Here is a 16,506-nt window from a genome sequence, read left to right as displayed (position 1 = left end):
ATCGGTTGGATCTTCTCGCAGTCCATGGGACTCTCAAGAGTCTCCTCCAGCACCAGAATTCAAAAGCATCCATTCTTCTGCGATCAGCCTTCTTTATGGTCCAGCTCTCACTTCCATACATCACTACTGGGAAAACCATGGCTTTAACTATACGGACCTTTGCTGGCAAGGTGATGTCTCCTCCTGGAATACCCCAAATGCCTTAGACTTTGCTGCCTGCTCTGATTCTGCCAATTATTGACGTCCCCACCATTCCATCTCAAATTGGTAATTTGTGATCGACGAGTTCTTCATGTCCTTCAGTCTGGAGTTCTTTCCCGTCCAAAGGAAACTGATCTTACTCAGGCCGCCCTGAGCTTCCTGCGGCTCAGGAAAAGGGGGTATCAAACTGAGAGGGCTCAACTTTGGGTGACGAGACGTTAAGTAAAACAAGCTGTTCTGGTTCCTCCTGAATGCTCCTAGGTTTCTGGGAAAAACGTGATCTCTAGTTGTTAAGGGATTCAATTAGGCAGAAAGCAATGGAGGGAAAGCTGGAAAATCACTGGGAAGTAATAAAATAGACAGGCAAAAGCCTTGTGTGTTCCTTGGCTTAAAAGACACAGATGTCATCCTTGTTCTGAGGCCGACGAGAGGAAGAGGCTGAAATGTTATTTAAGCTGCCAAGTTCGGTCATGGCTGGGACTCATGTGTGCTAAGAACATAATAAGAGCCTACTGGATCAGGCCAGAATCAATCTACTGTCACAGTGGCCAAACAAATGTCTGTGGGAAACTAGTAAGCAGGATATGAGTGTCAGGAGTTCAGCCCACACTCGAGTAGGACCCTGATAGAGACACATGCCCGACTGGCATGTTCCCTCCCTCCTGGTCGATCATTCGGGAGCTTCATAAGCTTTCTTTTGCCCGAACATCACAGCGACCGAGGCCAACCGACACCGGCACACTTAGGGATCCTCAGAGTTTGCGCAACTTGCGCGTGACAGACCTCAGCAACTCAGCATTTTGGCTAATCTACTTTATTTACATATAAACACATATGGAGCACTGCAACATGGCTCCCTCTCTCTCCAGCATCAGGCAGCAAAGAGAAAAAGAACAAAGGACAATTCCTGCTCCATGACTGCAGTCATGGGATTGTTGTCTTTCACATGACAGTTTCTGTTTGGACTCCACAGAGTGGGAAGTGATGGAGACAGGATGTTTGTGTTACGGTGTTCAGTGAAGTGGGACTATTGTCCTTTGTTCTCTTTCTCTTTGCTGTCTGATGCTAGAGAGGCATCACACACACACACACACACACACACACACACTTAACACCGGCCCCCCTATCTGCCTCGCAAGTTGGAGCATACAATACAGGTAAACCAATGGCCGAAGACAGTTCCTGTTGGGCTGAACTGATCACGGAATTACACTCTGGCTTTCTAGCAAACAAGCAGTGCCGACAAGCCGCCTCAACGCCGCTATAGAGACAGAAGAGTGCAGGGTAAAGAGAGAAGCAAGAGATATAAAAAGGACAGTGACGAATTAGCCCGATGTGTAAAATGTAAAGGCCTCGCCTTCTTCAAAATATCTGTGCCGTGCTGCATTATTCATGGGCGGCAAGAGGGTGAGGTTTGGGGGGCAGTGGGGGGGGGGTTGTGAAGCAAATGACAAAACTCAGAATGAGCACCCATACCGAAACCGAGCATTTTATGATGGCAAATCGAGCCGCCGAGACAGATTCCAAATGCAAAGGACGTCTCTCCGCATCATCTTGATGAACAGATAACAAGTGCTCTCGTGCCACTAGATCATTCCCTTTATTGATTTCCCGGCCACTTACTCCTGCTGTTTGCTTTGTATCCTTTAAGCCATTTTTAGCTGTCCGTCACCATAAAGATTGGCATGGGAGATCTGCTTGCGGTATTGAGTCGCCGGCTTCCCAGGGCGACACCCAAGAGCCCTCTTCTCAATCTCTCTGGAGTGGCGAAAGGTCGTCAGATTGCAGTAGAGGGCAAAACGCTTGACGCCTGCATGTCACAAATGAATACGGGGGGAAAGAGCACTTGCAGGAAGTGCTAAGTGCAGGCTGCTTCGCTGTGTCTGGCCTCCAAAGTCTGGACGCGATAGATGCTCAAGAACTGGTCACAAACAGCGGTATGTGGATCTAGGGTTATGTTGAAAGGAACACAATTCCCTTCCTTGTTTGCTCCAGAAACAACCTTGCAGAAGGAAAGAAGTTTAATTCTTCAGGTGTCCACTGGAGAGTCCAGTTTTGAATGGGAGGGCGTTCCACAGGGAGGGTGCCACTACCAAGGGGGCAGGGAACTGTGGGCCTGCAGGTATTTGCCGACTTCTGGTGTGTGGACATTGCACATTTTTGGCTACCAATGCCTGGAGAATTGAAACCGCTATCCGTTTATATAGGAAGGTTTCCTAGCTAGCTGGTTATGAAGGAATTTAGAACAGCCTCTTTGCGGGGAGAACATTAGGCGAACTGCAACAGGCAGGCAGAAGAAACCTTGCAGGTCATTGGGCTGCCAATTGGAAAAGCTCATTAAACGTGACATCAGATCTACGCGTAACAAAACCTACCTGTCTGTCGGAAGAGCAAACAGACCCAAACAGAAAACAGCAGCAGCAGCACCCTGCCCCAAACACAACATCATTAGGTATGGCTCTGGAGTGATGTTCACTTAAAAGGAAGTTCCTGGGAGACAGAAATGCCACAGGAAATGTTTTTTCTCCAACCATCAGCTGGAATGGTGGTGGGATGACATTTCCAACATCATCTTCCCAATGCAGGCTTGCTTATTACAAGGCTCGTGTTGGCACCGGAGAGCAGATCACAGCTTGTTTACTCCCCTGAGATTGGGAGATTGATAACTCTGGGTCGCTGTCCTGAGAAAATAACTCCTACCTACAGGATGAAGGCAAAGGGACGCGGGTGGCACTGTGGGTTAAACCACTGAGCCTCTTGGGCTTTCCGATCATAAGGTCGGCGGTTCGAATCCCCGCGAAGGGGTGAGCTCCCGTTGCTCGGTCCCTGCTCCTGCCAACCTAGCAGTTCAAAAGCACGTCAAAGTGCAAGTAGATAAATAGGTACCACTCCGGTGGGAAGGTAAACGGTGTTTCCGTGCGCTGCTCTGGTTCGCCAGAAGCGGCTTAGTCATGCTGGCCACATGGTTTCAACGGCATATCGCTTTGGCAGGATAGTTTGGCGCTGCAGTCTGATTTCCAAGTACATTCGGATGCGGCCGGGTCCTTAGTTTTTGGGGTCTACTTCAGGGGCCAGTGGTGTGCCCAGCACTGGCCTCCCTCCTGGCAAGGTAAATCAATACTACGTGACTTGACATTCTTAGAATTCTTTCCCATCGTAGTTGCAATTCACTTATGGGAAGACCAGTTCAAAAACCATAGGGTCTGTTTCTGGACGGACAATCTAGCGGTCGTGTCAGTTTTGAATAAACAATCGTCACGCTTGGCAGCAATCTAGTGGCCCCTTTTTCATACATTCTGATGGTTCCTCCCTCTCAAAACAACAGTTCACGAGGGTCATGCGCAAAGCAATTGCTGCTATCGGGCTCCCCCAAGAGGAGTACGCCGCGCACTCCTTTCGCATCGGGGCGGCGACCACCGCCGCCCATATGGGCTTACCGGCTGAAAGAATGATGGACATGGGGCGTTGGAAATCTAACGCATACCGGGGTTATATATGGAAGCCCTTCTGAATTCCCCTCATTTCCCCCCCCCCTTGCACTCCTCCTGATCCGGTTCTCCGATTCTCTCATTTTCAGGTACTGAGGTGGTTCGACTGTGGATTATCGGCCACAGCATCGTATATTGGGCAAAACGGCGCGCCGAACAAAGGGGCTGGGATGCTGAGCTACGCCTACCCAGCAGGGTCAAAGTTTCTTGGATCACTAGGAGGGGTATGCGTTGGGAAGAGTTTTTCCCAGCAGTATCCAGGAAGATCGCTGCCGAGGGCCCACCCAGCGCCGTAGTCATCCAGCTGGGCGAGAACGACTTGGCGTATAGGAAAGGGGTGGACTTGATGTGGAACATTATCAATGATTTGGAATTGTTGAGGGCATCCCATGAAAACATTACAATAATTTGGTCATCTTTGTTGGAAAGGCGATGTTGGCGGGATGCAGAGAAACCCGTGGCTGTGAATAAAGCTAGGAGGATTGTGGAGTGCACGGTGGCACGTAGAGTGGCCGCATTGGGCGGTCGGGTCATTCAGCACCCATGCATACGGTTTGATAAGGAAATGCTTTATCGCTGGGATGGCGTGCATCTATCTGATGCTGGCAATGATATTTGGTTGGCAGATATTTTTCAAGGCGTTAGGGATTGGTTACAGGTCTGAGGGTATTGGCGGCGAGCCGGATTGCGGCTCGGTGGCGGTAGGCATTGGCCGGGGTATTGTCATGCAGATGAGGTTGGGGGGGAGGAACGCCATCACCTCCCCCAATGCTTGAAGGGTAGTTCGTTAAAGGACTCCAAGGGGCGACGCCTTGTCCGAAACCTATGGAGGCTAGGGCCTAAAGCACGCCCCCGAGCGGTAACCCCTCGGGGAGCGCCTAGGGATATGCATCTCGGGTGGCTCCCCCTGTTGGTGTTTAACCCTTCCCGGTTAGACCGGATAGTCGGTTAGGGGCCAATGCCTAAAGCCAATACCCTTCTTTCCTGTAATGTGGCCATTTTCTCCCATTAACCTAAAACTCTGTGTCCGTTGTCTTCATTTATTCCACCTGTGGGGGGGAGCGAATAGCCACGCAACCCAAGAGCCATCCGCGACTGGACCTAATGGTCAGGAGTCCCTTTACCTTTAAGTTGTACAAGCGGCAATAAAGTATTTCAATATTCAATTTCAATTTCTGCCTTGCAGGGGGTTGGAATGGATGATCCTCAGAGCCCCTTCCAACTCTATGATTCTATGATCCCAAGGACAGAGTGTTGTGACACTCTGGTCTTGCTTATGGGCTTCCCATCGTGGCATTTGGCTGGTCAGCCAGGAAAGCAGGAATGCTGGACAGAGCAGCCCTTTGCTCTCTTCCAGCAGGGCTCTTTCTTGTGGCACAAGAATACTTTTGATCCTTGTCGGGAGTGGGGCAAAGGAAAGCACTTACCCTCCGTTGAAAGGGTTCTCCCCAGGAATGATGTGTGTGCTCTCCTTGCCAACCAGGAATTTGATCCGGTCGTAGAACGAATAAAGGTTCTGCTGTGACACCGGGGGCTGTGTCTCCTGTATGATATCCAGGGGGTCCGGGGAGCCAAGGCAGAGGGTGTTGGTATGGCACAGGGACTGAAGGCAGCAGTCTGGATCCATACAGTCCATCAGTCCATCTGTGGGTCGGGCAGAAAAGGAAAGATACACACTCAATAGGGGAAGCAGAAGCAGGTGGCGGGAGAGATATTAAGAGCAGCGATAGTGTCAGGGCTGGTTCAGCTGCTGGTCAGCACAGAGTCTCAGAGGCAAGCAGTGAAGTTAATTGTTTGTCCAAGAAAACAATATACAAACAGAGAATACAGTGGTACCTCGGGTTACAGACGCTTCAGGTTACAGACGCTTCAGGTTACAGACTCTGCTAACCCAGAAATAGTACCTTGGGTTAATAATAATAATAATAATAATAATAATAATAATAATAATAATAATAATTTATTTGTACCCCGCCCATCTGGCTGGCTTTCCCCAGCCACTCTGGGCGGCTTCCACAGAGACCAAAAATACACTAAGATGTCACACATTAAAAAATTCCCTGAACAGGGCTGCCTTAAGATGTCTTCTGAATGTCAGGTAGTTGTTTATCGCTTTGACATCTGATGGGAGGGCGTTCTACAGGGAGGGTGCCACTACCAAGAAGGCCCTCTTCCTGGTTCCCTGTAGCTTTGCTTCTCGCAATGAGGGAACCGCCAGAAGGCCCTCGGCACTGGACCTCAGCGTCCAGGCAGAATGATGGGGGTGGAGACGCTCCTTCAGGTATACTTCAGGTTACATACACTTCACATTATAGACTCCGCTAACCCAGAAATAGTACCTCAGGTTAAGAACTTTGCTTCAGGATGAGAACAGAAATTGCGTGGCGGCAGCGGGAGGCCCCATTAGCTAAAGTGGTGCTTCAGGTTAAGAACAGTTTCAGGTTAAGAACGGACCTCCGGAACAAATTAAGTTCTTAACCCAAGGTAGCACTGCACTCAGGGCAAGACTGGACCCCAGTAAAGCAGAAGGGTGCGCCCTTCCCTCTTCGGTTTGTGAGACTCCCCTCCTGAAAACACATCTTTTTATTCAGGCCTTTCCTGATCCTCTAAGCTCCGATTCTCCCTCTTTGCTCGTCTGCTACTTTTATTTTATTTTGCTGTTTATGCACAGTATCCATGCAACTCACTCAGCCAGCATGAGGATTCCCTTCTCAGTAGTGGCGCCTGCCCTGTGGAACGCCCTCCCCTGAGATGTCCAAGAGATAAATAATTGTACGACCCAGCGCTCGACATTAGCCAGCGTTTTGACCACTTGCGAGCATGTGAAGATGCCTGGGCGCCAGGATGTCGCCTGACAGCTCCACTATCTGAAGATGAGGATACTTGGATCTGGGCTGTTTTCACACACACTAATAGCCCATCTCTCCGTTATATTTTATCTGCACAATTGGAATGAATTTCAGGAACTGAAATGCTTTATCTGCGCAGCCTGAGCAGGAGCAGTGAACAACGTTGTAGTTAACTGATGTCGCCTGTCTTCACTTACCCCAACCCCACTGCCCTGCTCCCAGTTGTGAAGAATATTCTTAGGTTATGAATAGTCTGTGTTCACCATTAAGAAAAAGAGGTCGGAATGGGCCAGTGTATATGTGGACCAGCCCTGGATCAAGTGACTTTTCTTCTTTAAGTTCTCAAAGCTCAAGGTTAAAATAAAAAAATTCCTTCCAGTAGCACCTTAAAGACCAACTAAGTTAGTTCTTGGTATGAGCTTTCGTGTGCATGCACACTTCTTCAGATACACTGAAACAGAAGTTGCCAGATCCTTCTATATAGTGAGAAGGTGGGGAGGGGTATTACTCAGAAGGGTGGTGGGAATGGGAGATTGGCAGGTAGCTGAGATGAGCCTGTTGACGACTCTTACCACCTTCTCACTATATAGAAGGATCTGGCAACTTCTGTTTCAGTGTATCTGAAGAAGTGTGCATGCACACGAAAGCTCATACCAAGAACTAACTTAGTTGGTCTTTAAGGTGCTACTGGAATGAATTTTTTTATTTTGACTATGGCAGACCAACACGGCTACCTATCTGCAACTGGAACCATGGAAAGCTCAAGGTTGTCATCTGAACTAACCAGATGTTTTAAATGAGAATCAATCACAGTCAGTCCATCCTTTGAGAAATAAGACTTGAGAGCCGCCAAAATGGCAACTAGACATTCCATTTTGGCAACTGCAACCCTGGTTTAAGAAGCCATTTGGTGCCTAGCTGATATACCTGAGTTCCTAATAATAATAAATAATTTTTATTTATACCCCGCCATTCCCAGTTCAGAAAACCGGGCTCAGGGCGGCTAACAACAAATTTAAAACACTTAATTGATGCAACAAAAAACAGCATAAAATACAGTATAAAACGTGAATAACAATAAATTCAGAATTCAAAAATCAATTTAGGGGGGAAATCCATCCAATAAACATTCTACAAGAAAGAAGATTCCACCTAAACATTAGGAAGAACTTCCTGACAGTAAGAGCTGTTCGACAGTGGAATTTGCTGCCAAGGAGTGTGGTGGAGTCTCCTTCTTTGGAGGTCTTTAAGCAGAGGCTTGACAACCATATGTCAGGAGTGCTCTGATGGTGTTTCCTGCTTGGCAGGGGGTTGGACTCGATGGCCCTTGTGGTCTCTTCCAACTCTATGATTCTACGATTCTAGATGATCACCAGAGCTAGCTGGCTAAATTAGTCCTATTTGGGCCAGCGAGGAGACCAGGGGAGAATTAGCTGTGGGATCCCAGAGCATGTAATCTTCATAAAAAGGGGGAGAAGGAGGGAAGGAAGGGGAATAAAAGATCAGGCTAAGTTCAAATGGAAAGCCAGGTGGAATAGCTCTGTCTTACAGGCCCTGCGGAAGGAAGCTAAATCTTGCAGGGCCCTGGTCTCATGGGACAGAGCATTCCACCATGTCGGAGCCATCACTGAGAAGGCCCTGGCCCTGGTGGAGGATAATACTGATACGACTTTCTGTAGATGTGTGAAGGTACCCTGTATTGGGAAGCTTTCAATGCCTGATGTTCTGTTGTGGTTCTGTAAATTCTGGGAAGTATTTCTGCCCCAAAATTGGTAGGGCGTGGGGGCTGTGGGAAGACTCAGGCAGGGACCTTACCTAGTCAATAGCTCAGTCTCGTAACCGCTGAACTGTACCAGCTCAGGTTTATAAATGTGGCTTTGGTCTCCCGACACCCAGAATAACCAGATAAGCGATTGTGGGAAGAGAGAGCATCATTATTTATTAAATCCTTGCTGTTTGCCAAAAGACGTCATGTTGACAATGTTGGTTTTGTTATGATCGTCATTTTTATTTTTATTTTTTAAAAAGAAAGAACACAGTAGCAAGGGTCCGTTTATATGCTTCTTTCTCTTTGAGGCTTTAAGCCTTCCTGGTTTTGTGTGTGTGTGTTTCTGCACAGGTTGTGTGCGGCTGTATCTGCCCAACACACGCAGCTCCTAAATTTCCCTGAGCCAAAGGGAGCGTAATCCTGCAACACCCATTAAAAGTCAAGGGGAGCTGAGGATCCGCTTTCAGGGAGTTTTTAAGAGCTCTAGAGATGTCAGGGCAGGAGGAAAGGTCCTTTGTCATGCTAGCAGAATAAAGGAAACAAGGAAAGAGGAGCGGGCAGGAGAGGAAGAAACCTCAGCTGCACATGGACAGGAAGAAATATTAGGTGCAAGACTGCCTCTGCAGCATCCTTGCCTGGTCCCAGATGCTCCGCTGATGGTTTCCTCCCCAAAACACATGCCTACTGCCATTGGCAGTTTAATTTTGGCTTTTACAGTCTTAATCTGAGGCAGAGATGCCAAGGCGGAAGCCAGCAACGGATGCAGTCATCCGTTCCAGCTGTCCCGCTGAAGCGGATGAGAACAAATTGCAAGCACACGGGGACCTGATCCCGGTTGGAACCGAAACAGGGACAAAGGGGCATTGGGAGAAGGGCCACTGATGGCTATGAGCCACGTTGGTTGTGCTGTGGCCCCACAGTCAGAGGCAGGAACTGCTGCTTGCCTTCTATCACTGTGCCATTGAGAGCGTGCTCACTTATGGCTTATGTGTGTGGTACGGAAGCTGTACTGCCCAGGACAGGATGGGGTTGTGCAGGGTTGTTAAGGCAGCAGAGAGCATTGTTGGCTGCCCACTCTCCACCTTAGAGCAGATTTATGCCACAAGGTGCCATAGGAAGGCACTGGACATAGTAAAAGATCCATCGCATCCTGGTCACTGTCTCTTCGAGCTCCTGCCGTCGGGACGGAGATACAGGACGATGAAGACAAGAACGAGCCGTCTTAAGAACAGCTTCTTCTCCAGAGCGATCTCGGCCCTGAATGGGAAGCCCGGACTTTGAAAGTCATCTAATCTCCCTTGCTGTATTATACTGTATTGTTTAATTAGTGCTTTTATGGAGCAGTCAAATAATTTCATTGTCCCCGATGGGGGCAATGACAATAAAGATATTATTATTATTATTATTATTATTATTATTATTATTATTATTATTATTATTATTATTATGAAACGCTTCCGAATGCCAGTTCTTGGAAGCCACAGGATGGGGGAGAGTTGCTCTCATGCTCAGGTGTTGCTTGCAGATTTCCCACAGGCATCTGATTGGCTGCTGTGAGAATAGGATGCTGGACTAGATGTCCCATTGGCCTGACCCAGCAGGATCTCCTTCTGTTCTTAAAGATAAAGGTAAAGGGACCCCTGACCATTAGGTCCAGTCGTGGCCGACTCTGGGGTTGCGACGCTCGTCTCGCTTTACTGGCCGAGTGAGCCGGTGTACGGCTTCCGGGTCATGTGGCCAGCATGACTAAGCTGTGATGCAGTGGCGTAGTGTGGGGGGGTGCAGGGGGGGCCCGCACCGGGCGCAACATCTGGGGGTTAGGGTTAGGGGGCGCAAATCCACGGGTTAGGGGGCGCAAATCCACGGGTTGGGGGCGCAAATTACTTGCCTTGCTCCGGGTGCTGACAACCCACGCTACGCCACTGCTGTGATGTTACCACATATGAGAGAGTTCTGGGGAAATAGTTAAATAGGCTGCACAGAAAGGACCCAGGGGGGTGGCATCAGTGGATCTATAAAGGAGTTCTGGGAGGAGTTCTGGGGGTGAGTTCGTTGGGAGTTGTGGGTGGGTAGTTGGTTGGTTTGAGTGGGTTGGGTGGTTGGGAAAGGCAGTTGGTAATAGAGAGACAGTTAGGGCAGTTGGTCCGTGAGTGTGGGGTGGTAGCACAGATAGAGAGAGGAACATAAGACTAAGAAAGTAAAGAGGAACACTGTTTGGAAGGCTGAAATAGTTTTGTTTTAAGTCTGAAATAAAATACACTCTTCTTTATGAATTGAAAAGCTGACTGAGACCGAAGTGATTTTACCAGGGAGGACCTGATTGGTGGCAGCGGATTAGTGGTATACGGGTCAATAGTCCGTGAGACGACCAGGGGCTCCGTACTAGCGCCACATAAGCTGCTTCTGGCGAACCAGAGCAGCGCACGGAAACGCCGTTTACCTTCCCGCTGGAGCGGTACCTATTTATCTACTTGCACTGTGACGTGCTTTGGAACTGCTAGGTTGGCAGGAGCAGGGACTGAGCAGCGGGAGCTCACCCCGTCGCGGGGATTCGAACCGCCGACCTTCTGACCGGCAAGTCCTAGGCTCTGTGGTTTAACCCACAGCGCCACCTGCGTCTCTTGTATTAGAAACCAACAAATGCACTGGCTAGGCACACTTTCTCCAAATATATGCATCGTTGTATACACTAGTTGGTCGGGAAACTGCACTGCAAAATCCAGAGTGCATGAAGGGCAAAGGGGACAGCTGTGTTTTCCTTCACATATTATTATTGGTAGTTTCCAATTAAAATGCAATAATAATACTAATTGAATTTCTCCCCCATCCCGATGTCCCAAAACTGCTTGCTTGCTTGCTATCTATCTATCTATCTATCTATCTATCTATCTATCTATCTATCTATCTGTGCAATATTGACCAGGAGCGACTCCAGCTTTGAGCAACACTCTCTGACAATAACAACCACAGCTTCCATTCTTCCGTTCTGTTTTGGGTCCAGATTGCCCGTCCAGAAAACCACATTTTTTTCTTCTCCAATCCCCCCAAAGGCAATTTTTGGTCCTCGCTCACAGAAGCAGAGATTACAGCACAAATCCACATATTTGACACATCTGGTGTGGTGAATGGCATCGCTGCTTTGAGCCTGTTGTAAACAGAAATGAAGACGGAGGTATCTAGTTTCGCGGGAGAGAAGAAAGTGTCCTTTGTTTTATAGCATGTATGTTTTTATACACTGGCGCGGGGAAGCGAGAGACGGGCGCGGTTTCTGCACCTTCATTTCTGAATCTTTTTCCAAAGGAAGTAATCTGGGCCATTTACCACACCAGATGTCAAAACTATCTTAAGCATTCGATATATGTTTTGAAAAACCACAACCTTGGGTCCTTCTGCAACAGATAATCTCCCTTGGGTTTACCTCCAACCTCCCTCCCCTGGAAAATAGAATTGCTCTTGTAATATGGTAACACAGACAATGCTTGTGTTTTACTGCTGTCTTAGGAAGAAGAAGAAGAAGAGTTTGGATTTGATATCCCGCTTTCTCACTCCCCTTCAGGAGTCTCAAAGCGGCTAACATTCTCCTTTCCCTTCCTCCCCCACAACAAACACTCTGTGAGGTGAGTGGGGCTGAGAGACTTCAGAGAAGTGTGACTAGCCCAAGGTCACCCAGCAGCTGCATGTGGAGGAGCGGAGACGTGAACCCAGTTCACCAGATTACGAGTCCACCGCTCTTAACCACTACACCACACTGGCTCTCAAGGAACAGGAGAGAGCTGACGTGCAGAGTCAGGACATTGGTTTCCCTAGCTCACTATAGTCTACACTGACTGGCAGCAGCCAGGGATTGAAACTGGGACCTTCTGCATACTAATCAGATGATGCTCCACTGAGCTATTGACCCTTCCCCATAACTCATATGGCCCCTAACAACCATATGGGTAACGTTGATGGGGTTTCCATAATAAAAAAAATTATGGAAGACCATTGTTTATGTACGCAGTTACGGCAGCCAGAATAAGAGTGGCAAGAAATTGGAAAAATGAAATTTTACCAGCGATTACCGAGCGGTAAATTCTTATGCTAGAATACCTGTAACTAGCAAAATTGACTGGGAAAATTAAGAGGAATGTCAAATCAAAAGGTATTTAGGGAATGGAAAATATTTAAAGAATACTTGAAAATGTACAGTACCAACAATAAGATACTTGCAGAAATAGGGTGATACTGATAACCAATAATTATTTAAAATATAATAGTGGATTATATATCTATATACAAAATAAAATAATATGAATCTGTGGAAAGAATACAGACAATCTAGGTAGTATAATGAGAATTATTGGAAGTTACATATTTTAATTTGTATTATATTGTGTTTGTTTATGTTTGTTTCTTTATCATTTCTTACTTTGCTGTTTTTATTCATTTGTATTGTTTTCTGTATTATATGTTATGTATATTTGTTTATGTGAAATTTAATTTTTTTTAAAAAAACAACAAAAACAAATTATTAATTCCTCTATCTCCCTCGCAGTGCGATGTCTCCTAACTTCTAATCCAAGGTTAGCAGCCTACTAGAGCTTTCTTGGCAACAAGATCCTAACCTATGCTATTAATAGCCAATTTTAAAAACTTGGCTGACATTACTCAACATAAAAGTATTGAAAGAAAAGTAAAAAGGCATGTCGCCGCAGGAAAGGTGGTTTAGCCTTATGAGAATTTAAATTTGGGGCAAAAGGAGGTGTTTGGCGGGGTATCTATCTGGTGCTCATTGGGGCAAGACGGTTTGAGCACATTACACCGAGCCTGGCCCAGTTGCACTGGCTGCCAATTACTCTCCGGGCCCAATTTAAAGTGCCTGTTTGGACCTAGGTAAAGGTATAGGTAAAGAGATCCCTAACCATTAGGTCCAGTAGTGGCTGACTCTGGGGTTGCGGTGCTCATCTCACTTTATTGTCTGAGGGAGCTGGCATACAGCTTCCGGGTCATGTGGCCAGCATGACTAAGCCGCTTCTGGCAAAGTAGAGCAGTGCATGGAAATGCCGTTTACCTTCCCGCTGGGGTGGTACCTATTTATCTACTTGCACTTTGACGTGCTTTCGAACTGCTAGGTTGGCAGGAAGAAGAAGAAGAGTTTGGATTTGATATCCCGCCTTTCACTCCCCTTCAGGAGTCTCAAAGCGGCTAACATTCTCCTTTCCCTTCCTCCCCCACAACAAACACTCTGTGAGGTGAGTGGGGCTGAGAGACTTCAAGGAAGTGTGACTGGCCCAAGGTCACCCAGCAGCTGCATGTGGAGGAGCGAAGACACGAACCCAGTTCCCCAGATTACGTCCACTGCTCTCAACCACTACACCACACTGGCTCTCGGGATTGGCTGAGGGAGCTGGCATACAGCTTCCGGGTCATGTGGCCAGCATGACTAAGCCGCTTCTGGCGAAGTAGAGCAGTGCATGGAAACGCCGTTTACCTTCCCGCTGGGGTGGTACCTATTTATCTACTTGCACTTTGACGTGCTTTCAAACTGCTAGGTTGGCAGGAGCAGGGACTGAGCAACGGGCGCTCATCCCATCGCGGGGATTTGAACCGCCGACCTTCTGATCGGCAAGTCCTGGGCTCTGTGGTTTAACCACAGAGTCCCTATAAAGCCTTAAATGGCCTATAAAGCCTTAAATGGCTCAGGACCACAATACCCCAAGGACCGCCTCTCCCCATATGAACCAACCAGGACTCTGTGTTCCTCCTCCGAGGCCCTTCATTTGTGTGCCTCCTCCATGAGAGGCCCAAAGGTTGGCAGCGTAAGAACGGGGCCTTTTCTGCAGTGGCTCCCTATTTGTGGAACACTCTCCCCCAGGGAGGCTCGCCTGGTGCCTTCAGTATACAATTGTACCTTGGGTTAAGAACGTAATTCGTTCCGGAGGTCCGTTCTTAACCTGAAACTGTTCTTAACCTGAGGCACCACTTTAGCTAATGGGGCCTCCTGCTGCCGCCGCGCTGCTGGCACGCGATTTCTGTTCTCATCCTGAAGCAAAGTTCTTAACCCGAGGTACTATTTCTGGGTTAGCGGAGTCTGTAACCTGAAGCATCTGTAACCTGAAGCGTCTGTAACCCGAGGTACCACTGTACACCTTTAGGCAACAGACAAAAGCGTTCCTCTTCAGCCAGGCCTTGGGCAGACCAACAGTCCACGTCCTCTGCAGGACATTGAGCTTAATTCCAGAAGTGTTTGCTTTAATGCAATACAGTGGTACCTCGGGTTAAGAACTTCATTCGTTCCGGAGGTCAGTTCTTAACCTGAAACTGTTCTTAACCTGAAGCACTACTTTAGCTAATGGGGCCTCCTCCTGCCGCCGCACAATTTCTGTTCTCATCCTGAAGCAAAGTTCTTAACCTGAGGTAATATTTCTGGGTTAGCGGAGTCTGTAACCTGAAGCGTATGTAACCTGAAGCCTATGTAACCCGAGGTACCACTGTAATTTATTGAGCCAGACCACTTGTCCATCTAACTTAGCATTTCTACCCTGACCAATGGCAGCTGTCCATGGTTTCAGACAGGAGATACCCCAGTCCTACTTGGCAATTCCAGCAATCGAAGCCGGCAGCTGGGGCATGTGAGGCAAACTCTCTGCCTGGGAGCTACAGACCTTTGCCATTTGGGGACATTCAGGGATACCACCACCCCCCTCCGATTTTCAGGATGGTGCAGGCCAACGGAGACCTGCAGTCTGACAAACCACAGTGGTGGGTGCCTTACCTCCATCGTTGTCCTTCCCGTCGCCGCATGCTGTCTCCATGGACGTGTCACAGCCGGCCCCTCTCCAGCCCAGCTGGCAGACGCAGCGCCACCCATTCATGTCGAGCGTGCACCTGCCGTTGCCGTTGCACAAGCCGGGACACCCCTCTGGAATGGCAGAAAGGGAAAGAACAGTTCCATCGTACCAGGAAGCCATTGGGAAATTAAAACAGGGTCGGGGAGTGAGAGGAATATGCAACCTAACTGTTGTGTCTAGACAAAACAGGGACTTGCAAGAACCGTGGTTAACAGTCTTCCCTGGGCCAGATTTAGGTTTGATGAGGCCCTAAGCTGCTGAAGGTAATGGGGCCCTTTATATGTCCAGCTGCCCTTTGTCAACAACGAATTGTCGCTGTTTTTGTGTGTTGAATATATGCTATATGGTGATTTATGGACCTAATAGGTATCTCAAGCCATTTGCACATGTTGCCTTGCAACCCGTCCATGCAGAATGGAGGCACCCTATATATAAAAAGGTAAAGGTACCCCTGCCAGACTCTAGGGTTGTGCACTCATCTCACTCTATAGGCCAGGAGCCAGCGCTGTCCGCAGACACTTCCGGGTCACGTGGCCAGCGTGACAAGCTGCATCTGGTGAGCCAGCGCAGCACACGGAACGCCGTTTACCTGCCCGCTGGTAAGTGGTCCCTATTTATCTACTTGCACCCGGGGGTGCTTTCAAACTGCTAGGTTGGCAGGCGCTGGGACCGAACGACGGGAGCGCACCCCGCCGCGGGGATTTGAACCGCCGACCATGCGATCAGCAAGTCTTAGGCGCTGAGGTTTTACCCACAGCGCCACCCGTGTCCCCTTACCCTATATATAGAAAGGAGCAAACCAGTGATATTTTAGGGAGCAGGCTAGCAGGCGGGGCCTATCACTTACATCGTAGAAGCCTACATAACACAAACACTGTTGCTGCATGTATGTTTTATTTTATTTGTTTTTTATGTTATATTTTGGAAATGTACATCCAGGGGTTTTTTTCTTTAATTTTTTGGGGTCCCCCAAGAGAGTGGGACCCTAAGCTATAGCTTGTTTAGCTTATACGTGAATCTGGCACTTCCACTACAAAAGGAGGTTTGCACCATTTAAGTCAACATTTCTTTTTTTTAAGAGGGCATGCAAGCATCTGAACCCGATTTGTGGGTGGTTGGACATGCAATCACAATGGAAGATATCTGGGAATGTCCTCCCCCCCCTTAAAAACAACAACTTCTTTTCTCATCTCCAAATGGAATAATTTGCAAATTACTATAGTGAACGTAAAAGGAAGATTATGTCCTGCATCAATTATACTGCAATTTTTCTTATTCCATAAAAAAAAAACATGCAGAAGATTCATTTTCATTAACAGCAAACACTTTCATTCGCTTTACTTCTTTATGCCATACATATGCCCACCAAT

At 48.0% G+C, this 16,506-nt stretch overlaps 1 protein-coding gene across 11 annotated transcripts in view; it reads right to left on the bottom strand.

Annotated features, from left to right (window-relative positions):
* Nucleotides 1-16,506, bottom strand: part of TENM4 (teneurin transmembrane protein 4) — a 1,513,375-nt gene that overhangs the window by 83,897 nt on the left and 1,412,972 nt on the right. For all 11 annotated transcript variants that reach the window (XM_081197251.1, XM_081197258.1, XM_081197259.1 and 8 more), the window contains 2 exons: nucleotides 15,061-15,207; nucleotides 5,117-5,333 (listed from right to left, as the gene is read on the bottom strand). In XM_081197251.1, coding sequence (XP_081053377.1) covers nucleotides 5,117-5,333; nucleotides 15,061-15,207 — 364 coding nt within the window. The remainder of the gene's footprint in view (nucleotides 1-5,116; nucleotides 5,334-15,060; nucleotides 15,208-16,506) is intronic.

Source organism: Podarcis bocagei, assembly GCF_964188305.1.
Source record: "Podarcis bocagei genome assembly, chromosome: 6".
In the NCBI taxonomy this organism is placed as follows: Eukaryota; Metazoa; Chordata; class Lepidosauria; order Squamata; family Lacertidae; genus Podarcis; species Podarcis bocagei.
The sequence above is the reverse complement of the archived record's forward strand: the minus strand, read 5'-3'. Positions and strand labels throughout refer to the sequence as shown.